This window comes from Crassostrea angulata, chromosome 9 (assembly GCF_025612915.1).
Source record: "Crassostrea angulata isolate pt1a10 chromosome 9, ASM2561291v2, whole genome shotgun sequence".
NCBI lineage: Eukaryota > Metazoa > Mollusca > Bivalvia > Ostreida > Ostreidae > Magallana > Magallana angulata.
The window spans coordinates 17,309,541-17,324,067 of record NC_069119.1 but is presented as its reverse complement, the minus strand read 5'-3'; the positions used below and the strand labels follow the sequence as shown (position 1 = coordinate 17,324,067).

Sequence of the window (14,527 nt, the reverse complement as noted above, 5' to 3'; positions counted from 1 at the left end):
TTCATTAGTTCTAATTCAGGGACATACGAAACATTACATGGGCGAATGCACATTTATTTGTATATTTTTAACCAAAGTTGTCAGATAACAGGTATGCGTCCGATGCATGGTTAATTCATCCTATACAAATGTTTCTGACTTTGTTCTGTAACAAGCTACTGTTTTGATACAAAACACCTGTTTATAAGATCTATGTATTTCATCTATTTAAATTTACTAAAACAGAAAAACATTGCAAGTAAATTACGATAAATGATCAAAACCCAAACAAAATTATCTTTAAAATGGACTGACATATACATATTTAATAAATCCAACTGTTCAATTCCCATACCACTTGTGCAAGCTTTGACTTCAACGCTAGATACAGTTGAGGGTGCACTTGTGTCCTTCTTGGTAATCTTTATGGTAATTTTGCTTCCAGTTTCACCTCTGAAATTAACTTCAACAGTGCCATCAGGTGACAAAACTGGTGTCTGAAAGAATATCGAAAACTGTCTTATGTAACCATATTTACATCGTTCACTTTTCCTAAAGTTTTGTCGAATCTCCTCAAATAATTCTCTGTGATATAAAATCAATACCTTTGTAATCTTTTCTCCATTGGGTTGCTCTAATGTGACTTCAACAGTTTCTGCATTCCTAACAATGGCTTTCACAGCGGTGACCTGTGGTGGCTGATCACTGTTCAGAGTGAATTCAACAGTTGGGGTAGGATTAACATTGTCCGTAGTGGCACCAGTAGAAGTGAACACATTGTCCACATTTTCGCCAGGCATATCATCACTGCTTGGCGTCAATACATTTGGACCAGCTGTCAGCATTTCATCAACGCAGCCTGTAACGAATAAAAACAAATATATTTCACCATTTCTTTCTGTCTTTATGGTGACAACATTAATTTTTCAACTATTTGATATTATGATACATCAACATAAGGTAAAACTATGGATATACTTGTCACTGTTGTAGTAGTTGGGCCACTTGGTGTTGGTGTAATTGATGGTGTCGGTCCACTTGGTGTAGGTGTACCTGATGGAGTAGGACCACTTGGTGTCGGTGTGCCTGATGGTGTTGGTCCACTTGGTGTAGGTGTAATTGATGGAGTTGGACCACTTGGGGTGGAAACACTTGGTGTTGGTGTCACTGAGGGTGTTGGTCCACTTGGGGTAGGTGTCACTGATGGAGTAGGACCGCTCGGTGTTGGTGTCACTGATGGTGTTGGTCCACTAGGTGTCGGTGTAACGGATGGTGTGGGGCCACTTGGCGTTGGTGTTCCTGACGGTGTTGGACCACTTGGTGTGGGTGTGACAGATGGTGTAGGACCACTTGGTGTAGGTGTAACTGAAGGAGTAGGACCACTTGGGGTGGAAACACTTGGTGTTGGTGTCACTGAGGGTGTTGGTCCACTTGGGGTAGGTGTCACCGATGGAGTAGGACCGCTTGGCGTTGGTGTCACTGATGGTATTGGTCCGCTAGGTGTCGGTGTTACTGATGGTGTCGGTCCACTTGGTGTAGGTGTACCTGATGGAGTTGGACCGCTCGGTGTTGGTGTGACCGATGGTGTAGGACCACTCGGAGTTGGTGTTACTGATGGTGTTGGTCCACTAGGAGTGGCTACACTTGGGGTAACTGTCACCGATGGTGAAGGACCACTTGGCGTAGGTGTAACAGAGGGTGAAGGGCTGCTTGGAGTTGGTGTCACTGATGGTGTTGGTCCGCTTGGCGTTGGTGTTCCTGATGGAGTTGGACCGCTTGGTGTAGGTGTCACTGATGGTGTTGGTCCACTTGGTGTAGGTGTAACTGAAGGAGTTGGACCACTTGGGGTGGTCACACTTGGTGTTGGTGTCACTGAGGGCGTTGGTCCACTTGGGGTAGGTGTCACTGATGGAGTAGGACCGCTTGGCGTTGGTGTCACTGATGGTGTTGGTCCACTAGGTGTCGGTGTAACGGATGGTGTGGGGCCACTTGGCGTTGGTGTTCCTGACGGTGTTGGGCCACTTGGTGTGGGTGTGACAGATGGTGTAGGACCACTTGGTGTAGGTGTAACTGAAGGAGTAGGACCACTTGGGGTGGAAACACTTGGTGTTGGTGTCACTGAGGGTGTTGGTCCACTTGGGGTAGGTGTCACTGATGGAGTAGGACCGCTCGGCGTTGGTGTCACTGATGGTGTTGGTCCACTAGGTGTAGGTGTAACGGATGGTGTAGGGCCACTTGGCGTTGGTGTTCCTGACGGTGTTGGTCCACTTGGTGTGGGTGTGACAGATGGTGTAGGACCACTTGGTGTAGGTGTAACTGAAGGAGTAGGACCACTTGGGGTGGAAACACTTGGTGTTGGTGTCACTGAGGGTGTTGGTCCACTTGGGGTAGGTGTCACTGATGGAGTAGGACCGCTCGGTGTTGGTGTCACTGATGGTGTTGGTCCACTAGGTGTCGGTGTAACGGATGGTGTGGGGCCACTTGGCGTTGGTGTTTCTGACGGTGTTGGACCACTTGGTGTCGGTGTGACAGATGGTGAAGGACCACTTGGTGTAGGTGTTACTGAAGGAGTAGGACCACTTGGGGTGGAAACACTTGGTGTTGGTGTCACTGAGGGTGTTGGTCCACTTGGGGTAGGTGTCACTGATGGAGTAGGACCGCTCGGTGTTGGTGTCACTGATGGTGTTGGTCCACTAGGTGTCGGTGTAACGGATGGTGTGGGGCCACTTGGCGTTGGTGTTCCTGACGGTGTTGGACCACTTGGTGTGGGTGTGACAGATGGTGTAGGACCACTTGGTGTAGGTGTAACTGAAGGAGTAGGACCACTTGGGGTGGAAACACTTGGTGTTGGTGTCACTGAGGGTGTTGGTCCACTTGGGGTAGGTGTCACTGATGGAGTAGGACCGCTCGGCGTTGGTGTCACTGATGGTGTTGGTCCACTAGGTGTCGGTGTAACGGATGGTGTGGGGCCACTTGGCGTTGGTGTTCCTGACGGTGTTGGACCACTTGGTGTGGGTGTGACAGATGGTGTAGGACCACTTGGTGTAGGTGTAACTGAAGGAGTAGGACCACTTGGGGTGGAAACACTTGGTGTTGGTGTCACTGAGGGTGTTGGTCCACTTGGGGTAGGTGTCACTGATGGAGTAGGACCGCTCGGCGTTGGTGTCACTGATGGTGTTGGTCCACTAGGTGTCGGTGTAACGGATGGTGTGGGGCCACTTGGCGTTGGTGTTCCTGACGGTGTTGGACCACTTGGTGTGGGTGTGACAGATGGTGTAGGACCACTTGGTGTAGGTGTAACTGAAGGAGTAGGACCACTTGGGGTGGAAACACTTGGTGTTGGTGTCACTGAGGGTGTTGGTCCACTTGGGGTAGGTGTCACCGATGGAGTAGGACCGCTCGGCGTTGGTGTCACTGATGGTGTTGGTCCACTAGGTGTCGGTGTAACGGATGGTGTGGGGCCACTTGGCGTTGGTGTTCCTGACGGTGTTGGACCACTTGGTGTGGGTGTGACAGATGGTGTAGGACCACTTGGTGTAGGTGTAACTGAAGGAGTAGGACCACTTGGGGTGGAAACACTTGGTGTTGGTGTCACTGACGGTGTTGGACCACTTGTTGTGGGTGTGACAGATGGTGTAGGACCACTTGGTGTAGGTGTAACTGAAGGAGTAGGACCACTTGGGGTGGAAACACTTGGTGTTGGTGTCACTGATGGTGTTGGTCCACTAGGTGTCGTTGTAACGGATGGTGTGGGGCCACTTGGCGTTGGTGTTCCTGACGGTGTTGGACCACTTGGTGTGGGTGTGACAGATGGTGTAGGACCACTTGGGGTGGAAGCACTTGGTGTTGGTGTCACTGAGGGTGTTGGTCCACTTGGGGTAGGTGTCACCGATGGAGTAGGACCGCTCGGCGTTGGTGTCACTGATGGTGTTGGTCCACTTGGCGCTGGTGTCACAGATGGTGTTGGTCCATGTGGAGTGGCTACGCTTGGTGTAAATGTCACCGATGGTGAAGGTCCACTAGGCGTAGGTGTAACAGAGGGTGTGGGGCTGCTCGGAGTTGGTGTCACTGATGGTGTTGTTCCACTTGGTGTAGGTGTCACCGACGGTGATGGCCCACTAGGTGTTGGTGTAACTGACGGTGAAGGTCCACTAGGTGTAGGTGTAACTGAAGGAGTTGGACCACTTGGGGTGGAAACACTTGGTGTAGGTGTAACTGATGGAGTAGATCCACTTGTTGTCACAGATGGCGTAGTTCCAAATGATGGAGTCGTAATTTTTTCTGATGGAGTTCCTTTTTAAAGAAATATTTGATGTTTTGATAACAATGTTTGGCCATAAAAAAAATTAATTTTTTTCATTCATTATCAAAATGCATATGTGTTTATTAGAAATTTATTTGCAGACTTACCCGAGGATGGTGTACTAATCTGCGGTGTAGATACTTTTGTTGCAGGCGTTTGAGGAACTGTTCCACTTGATGTTACGGAAGGCGTCGTACCAAGGGTTGTGGTGACACCTAATAAAAATCAATATAAATCGGTTATATCTATCTAGCACTAAACTTATTAAAGAAAACGTTAACAACTCGCTTATTATGATAGACAAGTTCCATTGAAAACTGAAATATTCTTATGCTCGGAGCAATTTTATTTCAGTTACCTAGCATGTTACGATAAAAAGATATTCAATTGTACCAGAAATTAAATTATTCTTTAAGTTTATTATCAAAAATTATCTGGGTGGTTTTTTTTTGTTCAACAATTCATTTGTCAATTTAATCTTTTTCGTTTTTTTAACCACATTTTATCACTATGTGTTCCTAAATCTACCAGATATACATCACCATTTCATTTAACATAATATAAGTTAATGTAGTAAGTAACCAAACGTTGATTTTAATCAATGACGTTTGCATTGCAGTTTTTCTTCGAAGTTTTAGATAACTGCTACATTCAGGGCTACATAAAGAAAAATCAGAGTTTTATACCTTTAGTGAGAAAATTGAATTTCTAAACAAAACTATAAAAAGACCAGTTTAGTTATTAAAAGACTGTATATATAGTCTTAGCGTGAATTGTTAGATAACACAACGCTATATGGTTTTGCAGAACTTAAGTACTGCAATAATCTGCAGTAAAGAGAAAGATCAGACTAAAACTAAGCACACTATTTCCGGGCTACAACATGTATTTCACTAACTGTAAAAACATGTTAAAAATGCAAAAGACGTTTTAACAAGGTAATGCTTTTCGTTGCTACATACTTTTGCTACGGAAAAGCAGAAGAATAGACGATACTATAGTGTAGTATAAACAGTCAGCAGTATATTGTTGGTACATGAAACAATGATTTATAGCAGCTAAAGAGAGCGATAGAGTTAGGGCTCTGGCGTTAATTTGCTAAATAGCATCATAATATTCTACAGATTATTGATCGATACCCGGAGGTGGTAGTGTAAATTCGGGTGGAGTTGGGGGGGATCCAGGAAGAACTGTCGTCAATGTTGATGTCACCCCTTAAGATGATAAACCGGCGATGTTATTTTGATACCTCAATATATTTCTTTATTATATAATTTAATTATTGATATCACATACTGTGGAATCATTTGTATTCGTTGGGGCCAATGTTCGTGTGTAGCCAACCTTTTCCTGTTTCGTGGGACTTTAATTCGTTGGTAGTGTAATCGGGATAATTTAAATAAATTTTTAAAAAATGATTGTGTATAGGTTCATTGAGATGTAAATTCGTGGGTAAAGGTTATCCACGAAAGCCATGAAATTGGTCCCCCACAAACAATGTTGATACCACAGTAATTATTTTGGAATTGATTATTAATGTTCAACGCTCATTAATGTTCAATTTGACAGTCTTTTTTTTTCATCATAAAAATGTTTGATTACTTACTTGTCGTCGACAATGTTGTCTGTGTGCCTGTAAAGAAATAAATATTATATATTTTTATGCTTTAATGAATTAACATATATCACATGATCCAATGCCATTCTTTGGAAGTTTGTAAAGTTACTGTAATACAAAATAATAATCTACAAAAAAAATACGAAAAAAACGAATTTTGTAATTAAATATCATATATTTCCAAGGACAAAATGTTAACCTAGCTCTCAATACAATTTGCAATGGTATATTAATGAATTGATAACTCAATGTTTAAGACGGTGATATCAAACAGGAATATTGTATTATTATGATTTTTTAAGATATTGGAATTTTTGCAATATTGAAGCAAATGCAAAAATAAATAAATTGCTCAAATTATGTTTTGAAATATTGTAAAATATGTTAACAAAACTAAAAACTATTAAAAAAATCTGCATGTCTTAATATTCGTCGATTTTAACGTAAGTTGAAATAAAGCCAAGAACAGTTAATCTAGTTGCAAAAATAAATAGGAGATATGAAGCTGCCCATATACCTGTCGTAGAAATCGTAGAAATAGTCGACGTTTGTAAAAGTGGAGGTAACGTAGGAGCTAAAACGGTTGAACTCGGTAACTTTATCGTAGCCGGTGTGAAACCGGCAGCAGCAGTGGAACCGGGTGGTGTTGATACTGTAGAGAGAAGACCTGTAGGATAACGTAACGGCGAAAATGGAGATTGCGAAGATGATGCACCTAATAGGAAGCCTAAGGTTGCACTTCTAAAGGAAAATTACTGTAACACTTTCTTAACAACTGTTATGAAATGAGTTTTTTAAATACCGATCAACGCTTTATTATCTGTCTCTTAAAAAATACAAGAAACTCAAATGACAGAAAAATGTGTTCAAAAGTAATGCAGACTAAGTGCAGGTTAATGTAGGTCAGTGCAAACAAATCTGATTTTTTGTTAATAGTGATTTGAAAAAGTGTATTTACAGCTAATCAATACAATTGCTTTATGAAAAAACAATAACTCATAGATTGCTAAGTTAAGTTATTTCTACGATTACGGGCAGGTGGTTAACCTTACATTAATACTTGCTCTTGAGTTTTTCTGGAGTGCAAATGTATAGCAGCATTTTTGTTTTCGCTCTTCTTGCTCATATGTAATATATTACTGTTATTTTACCCAAAACCAAATTCCTTCAGTACACGATTTGATAAAAAGAAATCTTCTATTTTAACAGAATCCAAATAATGATGTCATATAGATATCTGAATTCTTTTAAAGTATCTTAAAATAAATAACAGAATTAAAGGTTGCCAAAACCAAGCAATCAACTAGTTATCAACTACATCGTTATACAAAATAATGTAGTTTCATCTATATTTCAACTGTTTTTGAAGAGCAATATCTAGTTACATTTAATTAAATGCATGAGGATTTATGCTATGAATATTAATGAAACCATAGCATCAACGAGAGGGTTACCTCCGAAACAGGCTTTGACTGATAACACTAGCAAAACATCTTGGGAAGCGTCACTGGGTTTGACAGTGATCACAATTTCGTTAACTAGCATTGATTTCAGATCAGCTGCTTCAGTTCCAGAGAATTTCTGAAAATAAATAATGAACTTTAAATGCTTCAGTACTTATAAAATTTAGAGTCAAGAATACATTTGTCCATAAAATAAAATAAAACTATTATACCTACAATTTTTAATTAAGTGTGATCCAAATTACTCAAATAAGTGATTAATGAGTGATGCATTAGTGATCTGTTTATTCTACACATTTGTTAGTACAAGAAAATAAAAGCATTCTAAACCGTTTTCATAGACATGTATGAATCAGATTACGTATCATTTTTTTTCAAGTTGGAATAACAGAAAGAAAGTAATGATACCATTGACTATTCAAAATTAATTTTACTAAATACTCTACCTTTCCACCAAGGAGAGGATACAAAGTGTCGTCATCTGGAATCTTGTACGACACATCGAATGATTCAATGTTTCTCTCACTGATTTCCGTTGTTGTTAGAAGTTCTTCAGGACTCACTTTAATTTGGCCCACTTCTACCCCTTCAGGGGGGAACGAAATAGAAACAACAATAGGCTTTTCTGGCGATGTTTCTTTGACCGTAAGAGGACCATTAACGTTTTCTGGTCGAACCTTATCAATATCAGCAGGCGAAATTTCATTATTGGTAAATGAAATGCTTCCAGTGGGAATCTGGGAATAATCGCTCATTCCCTCGGTCTTGACACAAACCGTGGAGATGGTTGGAGTTGTTGATTGAACTATTCCTTTAAAGAAATATTAATGTCCTTTCATCAGTGCAATTTACATGTTTCAACTTCTATTCTTTGTTTTTTGTTGAATATCATTAAGTCTTCGTAGTCAATAATCGCTTTTAAATGAATTTTATAAAATGTACAAGATAAAATTAATATCCATTATAATGAGAGAAAAGCTTATCGATATTACCTGTGGTTGTGAAAACGGATGTTGTTGTAAGAAGTGGCGTTGTTGTCACTACTCCAACTTTTTCCGTTGTTTGCGTAGTTCCAGTTGCTAAAGAAATATAATAGATGTACAAGTATGAACAAAACAAAATGTATTGACCCGGCTATGAAGCATGTCTTTGCTAACCTTCAAACATTAATGAACTGAGACATAAAATTTAAGACATTTTTTTAAAAATCACCAGAAAGAATAGAACATTCATACGAGAAAAGATATTTGATAGTCGATGAACAAGTAAAACAAATACAAGCTGTTACACAAAGAACGCTAAAATAGTTAGTCATTATCTGTTCCAAACATACATAAATTATCATTAAATGTTATATCTATTTCATTAAAAACTGTTTTAATAAACTAAATATAATATCCTCTTACCCTCGGTACACGCTTTGACTTCAACGCTAGATACAGTTGAAGATGCAGTTTCGTCTTTCTTGGTGATCTTTATAATAATTTTGCTTCCAATTTCCCCTTTAAAGTTAACTTCAACAGTGCCATCGGGTGACAAAACTGGTGTCTAAAAGAATAACAGAATTTCTCCATTGGAATCATTCATACAATAATGCACTTAACTTCAATTTCTTACGAATGTATTCAAATCAATTCAATTGAATTGATATTAAATCAATACCTTTGTAATCTTTTCTCCATTGGGTTGCTCTAATGTGACTTCCACCGATTCCGCATTCCCAACATTGGCTTTCACAGTAGTGACCTGTGGTGGTTGATCACCGTTCAGAGTGAATTCAACAGTTGGGGTAGGATTAACATTGTCCGTAGTGGCACCAGTAGGAGTGAACACATTGGCCACACTTCCAGGGATATCGTCACTGCTTGGAGTCAACTCATTAGCACTGGCTGTCAACATTTCATCGACACAAGCTGAAACAAACAAAGTCAAATATTATATTTAATACATTCTTTCCGTCTTAAGGTAAACACACTTATTTTCCAACTGCTCGAAGTATGGATCTATTTATTTTAAGAAAACACTAGACCTACTTGTAACTGTTGTAGTGGTTGGGCCACTTGGTGTTGGTGTTACAGACGGTGTAGGTCCACTAGGTGTTGGTGTAACGGATGGGGTTGGACCACTGGGTGTTGGAACACTTGGTGTAGGTGTTACGGAAGGAGTCGGCCCACTGGGCGTGGGTGTCACAGAAGGTGTTGGTCCACTAGGCGTAGGCGTCACAGATGGAGTTGGTCCACTGGGTGTAGGTGTACCAGATGGAGTAGGTCCACTTGGCGTAGGTGTTCCAGATGGAGTAGGTCCACTTGGCGTTGGAGTTACTGATGGTGTCGGTCCACTTGGTGTTGGTGTTCCTGGCGTTACGGACGGTGGTGGTGAAGAAACACTTGGTGTAGTTGTTGAAAGGATTGTGGAAACTATCAAATGCATTAGGCTTTTTAAGAATGTGTATAAATTTTGTTATTACTCATGCTACACTTGTGCAGTTTTTAGAATTAATTTGCAACAATAGAATGGTGTTTTCACTTTACAAGATTCTTGCACTATATAAACTTATTATGTTGTCCATCAATTTAATTGTTTTTTTATAAAACTTTCCTTAATGTTTTCTAAAAATGCTGAATAAAGATCGGTACTCGACTCTTACCCTGTGTACAAGCTTTGACTTCAACACTAGATACAGTTGAGGGTGCTGTTTCGTCCTTCTTGGTGATCTTTATGATAATTTTGCTTCCAATTTCCCCTTTAAAGTTAACTTCAACAGTGCCATCAGGCGACAAAACTGGTGTCTGAAAAAAGAAAAGAATTTCTCTCTTGTAATCAGTATTACAATTATCCACTTTTTTCAAATTCTTACGAAAGTGTTAATATCAAATCAATTGATAATATCAAAACCTTTGTAATCTTTTCTCCATTGGGTTGCTCTAATGTGACCTCCACCGTTTCTGCATTCTCGACAGTGGCTTTCACAATGGTGACCTGTGGTGGTTGGTCACTGTTCAGAGTGAATTCAACAGTCGGGGAAGGATTACTGGTGACCGTACTTGCGCCAACAGGAGTGAAAATGTTGGGGATATTTCCGACAGGGATATCGTCACTGCTTGGCGACAACACATTTGGACCAGCTGTCAACATCTCGTCAACGCAAGCTGTAACAAACACATTCAAATATATATCATGCTTCGCTTCACGATGAAAAGACGTATCTAATAACCCTTCAATGTTAGGATCAAGCAAAGCCTAGTGAAGCACTGGACCTACTTGTAACTGTTGTAGTGGTTAGACCACTTGGTGTGGGTGTTACGGACGGTGTAGGTCCACTAGGCGTTGGTGTTACAGATGGGGTAGGTCCACTTGGTGTTGGTCCACTGGGTGTCGGTGTAACAGATGGAGTAGGTCCACTTGGAGTAGGGGTAACCGATGGAGTAGGTCCACTTGGTGTAGGTGTTCCAGATGGAGTAGGTCCACTTGGTGTTGGCGTCACTGATGGTGTCGGTCCACTTGGTGTTGGCGTTCCTGGCGTTACAGACGGTATTGGTGAAGAAACACTAGGGGTACTGGCTATTGTCGTTGTTGGAAGTGTTGTTGTAACTAAAACATTTATTTGGTATATAAAACTCTTTATACGCTTGTTCTTTGTCTGAACCAATCAATAACTTGCAATTTCAAATCTCAAGATAAGAACAAGAAAACACGAAAGGAATAAGCTTTCTTTCGCCGTCTGTTCCTCATATATTTTTATTCAATATTCATTTCTGAAAACAAAGGTCAAGTGTACATCTCAAAACTAGTCTGGTTGTCGACTTTTATTTACCTTCTGTACATGCTTTGACTTCAACTCCAGAAACAGTTGAGGGTGCGGTTGGGTCTGTCTTGGTTATTGTGATGATGATTTTGCTTCCGGTTTCTCCTTTAAAGTTCACTTCTACAGTGCCATCGGGTGAAATAACTGGTGTCTGTATAAAAAAGAGCACCTGGTTTGTATCTTCTCTGCTATTTTCAATATTATTCAATTCCTCTATGACTATCCTCAAACATATTCAAGAAACGAAATGAATACCTTTGTTGTCTTGTCTCCGTTAGGTTGCTCTAAGGTTACTTCCACCTTCTCCGCATTCAAAACGGTCGCTTTCACAGTGGTGACCTGTGGTGGTTGGTCACTGTTCAGAGTGAATTCAACAGTCGGGGAAGGATTACTGGTGACCGTACTTGCGCCAACAGGAGTGAAAATGTTGGGGATATTTCCGACAGGGATATCGTCACTGCTTGGCGACAACACATTTGGACCAGCTGTCAGCATCTCGTCAACGCAAGCTGTAACAAACACATTCAAATATATATCATGCTTCGCTTCACGATGAAAAGACGTATCTAATAACCCTTCAATATTAGGATCAAGCAAAGCCTAGTGAAGCACTGGACCTACTTGTAACTGTTGTAGTGGTTAGACCACTTGGTGTGGGTGTTACGGACGGTGTAGGTCCACTAGGCGTTGGTGTTACAGATGGGGTAGGTCCACTTGGTGTTGGTCCACTGGGTGTCGGTGTAACAGATGGAGTAGGTCCACTTGGAGTAGGGGTAACCGATGGAGTAGGTCCACTTGGTGTAGGTGTTCCAGATGGAGTAGGTCCACTTGGTGTTGGCGTCACTGATGGTGTCGGTCCACTTGGTGTTGGCGTTCCTGGCGTTACAGACGGTATTGGTGAAGAAACACTAGGGGTACTGGCTATTGTCGTTGTTGGAAGTGTTGTTGTAACTAAAACATTTATTTGGTATATAAAACTCTTTATACGCTTGTTCTTTGTCTGAACCAATCAATAACTTGCAATTTCAAATCTCAAGATAAGAACAAGAAAACACGAAAGGAATAAGCTTTCTTTCGCCGTCTGTTCCTCATATATTTTTATTCAATATTCATTTCTGAAAACAAAGGTCAAGTGTACATCTCAAAACTAGTCTGGTTGTCGACTTTTATTTACCTTCTGTACATGCTTTGACTTCAACTCCAGAAACAGTTGAGGGTGCGGTTGGGTCTTTCTTGGTTATTGTAATGATGATTTTGCTTCCGGTTTCTCCTTTAAAGTTCACTTCTACAGTGCCATCGGGTGAAATAACTGGTGTCTGTATAAAAAAGAGCACCTGGTTTGTATCTTCTCTGCTATTTTCAATATTATTCAATTCCTCTATGACTATCCTCAAACATATTCAAGAAACGAAATGAATACCTTTGTTGTCTTGTCTCCGTTAGGTTGCTCTAAGGTTACTTCCACCTTCTCCGCATTCAAAACGGTCGCTTTCACAGTGGTGACCTGTGGTGGTTGGTCACTGTTCAGAGTGAATTCAACAGTCGGGGAAGGATTACTGGTGACCGTACTGGCGCCAACAGGAGTGAAAATATTGGGGATATTTCCGACAGGGATATCGTCACTGCTTGGCGACAACACATTTGGACCAGCTGTCAGCATCTCGTCAACACAAGCTGTAACAAACACATTCAAATATATATCATGCTTCGCTTCACGATGAAAAGACGTATCTAATAACCCTTCAATATTAGGATCAAGCAAAGCCTAGTGAAGCACTGGACCTACTTGTAACTGTTGTAGTGGTTAGACCACTTGGTGTGGGTGTTACGGACGGTGTAGGTCCACTAGGCGTTGGTGTTACAGATGGGGTAGGTCCACTTGGTGTTGGTCCACTGGGTGTCGGTGTAACAGATGGAGTAGGTCCACTTGGAGTAGGGGTAACCGATGGAGTAGGTCCACTTGGTGTAGGTGTTCCAGATGGAGTAGGTCCACTTGGTGTTGGCGTCACTGATGGTGTCGGTCCACTTGGTGTTGGCGTTCCTGGCGTTACAGACGGTATTGGTGAAGAAACACTAGGGGTACTGGCTATTGTCGTTGTTGGAAGTGTTGTTGTAACTAAAACATTTATTTGGTATATAAAACTCTTTATACGCTTGTTCTTTGTCTGAACCAATCAATAACTTGCAATTTCAAATCTCAAGATAAGAACAAGAAAACACGAAAGGAATAAGCTTTCTTTCGCCGTCTGTTCCTCATATATTTTTATTCAATATTCATTTCTGAAAACAAAGGTCAAGTGTACATCTCAAAACTAGTCTGGTTGTCGACTTTTATTTACCTTCTGTACATGCTTTGACTTCAACTCCAGAAACAGTTGAGGGTGCGGTTGGGTCTTTCTTGGTTATTGTAATGATGATTTTGCTTCCGGTTTCTCCTTTAAAGTCCACTTCTACAGTGCCATCGGGTGAAATAACTGGTGTCTGTATAAAAAAAGAGCACCTGGTTTGTATCTTCTCTGCTATTTTCAATATTATTCAATTCCTCTATGACTATCCTCAAACATATTCAAGAAACGAAATGAATACCTTTGTTGTCTTGTCTCCGTTAGGTTGCTCTAAGGTTACTTCCACCTTCTCCGCATTCAAAACGGTCGCTTTCACAGTGGTGACCTGTGGTGGTTGGTCACTGTTCAGAGTGAATTCAACAGTCGGGGAAGGATTACTGGTGACCGTACTGGCGCCAACAGGAGTGAAAATATTGGGGATATTTCCGACAGGGATATCGTCACTGCTTGGCGACAACACATTTGGACCAGCTGTCAGCATCTCGTCAACACAAGCTGTAACAAACACATTCAAATATATATCATGCTTCGCTTCACGATGAAAAGACGTATCTAATAACCCTTCAATATTAGGATCAAGCAAAGCCTAGTGAAGCACTGGACCTACTTGTAACTGTTGTAGTGGTTAGACCACTTGGTGTGGGTGTTACGGACGGTGTAGGTCCACTAGGCGTTGGTGTTACAGATGGGGTAGGTCCACTTGGTGTTGGTCCACTGGGTGTCGGTGTAACAGATGGAGTAGGTCCACTTGGAGTAGGGGTAACCGATGGAGTAGGTCCACTTGGTGTAGGTGTTCCAGATGGAGTAGGTCCACTTGGTGTTGGCGTCACTGATGGTGTCGGTCCACTTGGTGTTGGCGTTCCTGGCGTTACAGACGGTATTGGTGAAGAAACACTAGGGGTACTGGCTATTGTCGTTGTTGGAAGTGTTGTTGTAACTAAAACATTTATTTGGTATATAAAACTCTTTATACGCTTGTTCTTTGTCTGAACCAATCAATAACTTGCAAATTCA

At 41.2% G+C, this 14,527-nt stretch overlaps 1 protein-coding gene across 1 annotated transcript in view; it reads right to left on the bottom strand.

Annotated features, from left to right (window-relative positions):
- LOC128163029 (mucin-16-like) overlaps positions 1-14,527 on the bottom strand; it is a 112,855-nt gene that overhangs the window by 77,556 nt on the left and 20,772 nt on the right. Inside the window, exons 53-77 of the mRNA XM_052826485.1 lie at positions 14,121-14,450; positions 13,755-14,008; positions 13,508-13,649; positions 12,955-13,284; positions 12,589-12,842; positions 12,343-12,484; positions 11,790-12,119; positions 11,424-11,677; positions 11,178-11,319; positions 10,625-10,954; positions 10,259-10,512; positions 10,011-10,152; positions 9,397-9,780; positions 9,026-9,276; positions 8,770-8,911; positions 8,356-8,442; positions 7,810-8,174; positions 7,355-7,481; positions 6,418-6,567; positions 5,889-5,915; positions 5,422-5,496; positions 4,390-4,497; positions 958-4,272; positions 585-838; positions 335-476 (exon numbers count right to left, since the gene is read on the bottom strand). Of these exons, the coding sequence (XP_052682445.1) occupies positions 335-476; positions 585-838; positions 958-4,272; positions 4,390-4,497; positions 5,422-5,496; positions 5,889-5,915; positions 6,418-6,567; positions 7,355-7,481; positions 7,810-8,174; positions 8,356-8,442; positions 8,770-8,911; positions 9,026-9,276; positions 9,397-9,780; positions 10,011-10,152; positions 10,259-10,512; positions 10,625-10,954; positions 11,178-11,319; positions 11,424-11,677; positions 11,790-12,119; positions 12,343-12,484; positions 12,589-12,842; positions 12,955-13,284; positions 13,508-13,649; positions 13,755-14,008; positions 14,121-14,450 (8,331 nt within the window). The remainder of the gene's footprint in view (positions 1-334; positions 477-584; positions 839-957; positions 4,273-4,389; positions 4,498-5,421; positions 5,497-5,888; positions 5,916-6,417; positions 6,568-7,354; positions 7,482-7,809; positions 8,175-8,355; positions 8,443-8,769; positions 8,912-9,025; positions 9,277-9,396; positions 9,781-10,010; positions 10,153-10,258; positions 10,513-10,624; positions 10,955-11,177; positions 11,320-11,423; positions 11,678-11,789; positions 12,120-12,342; positions 12,485-12,588; positions 12,843-12,954; positions 13,285-13,507; positions 13,650-13,754; positions 14,009-14,120; positions 14,451-14,527) is intronic.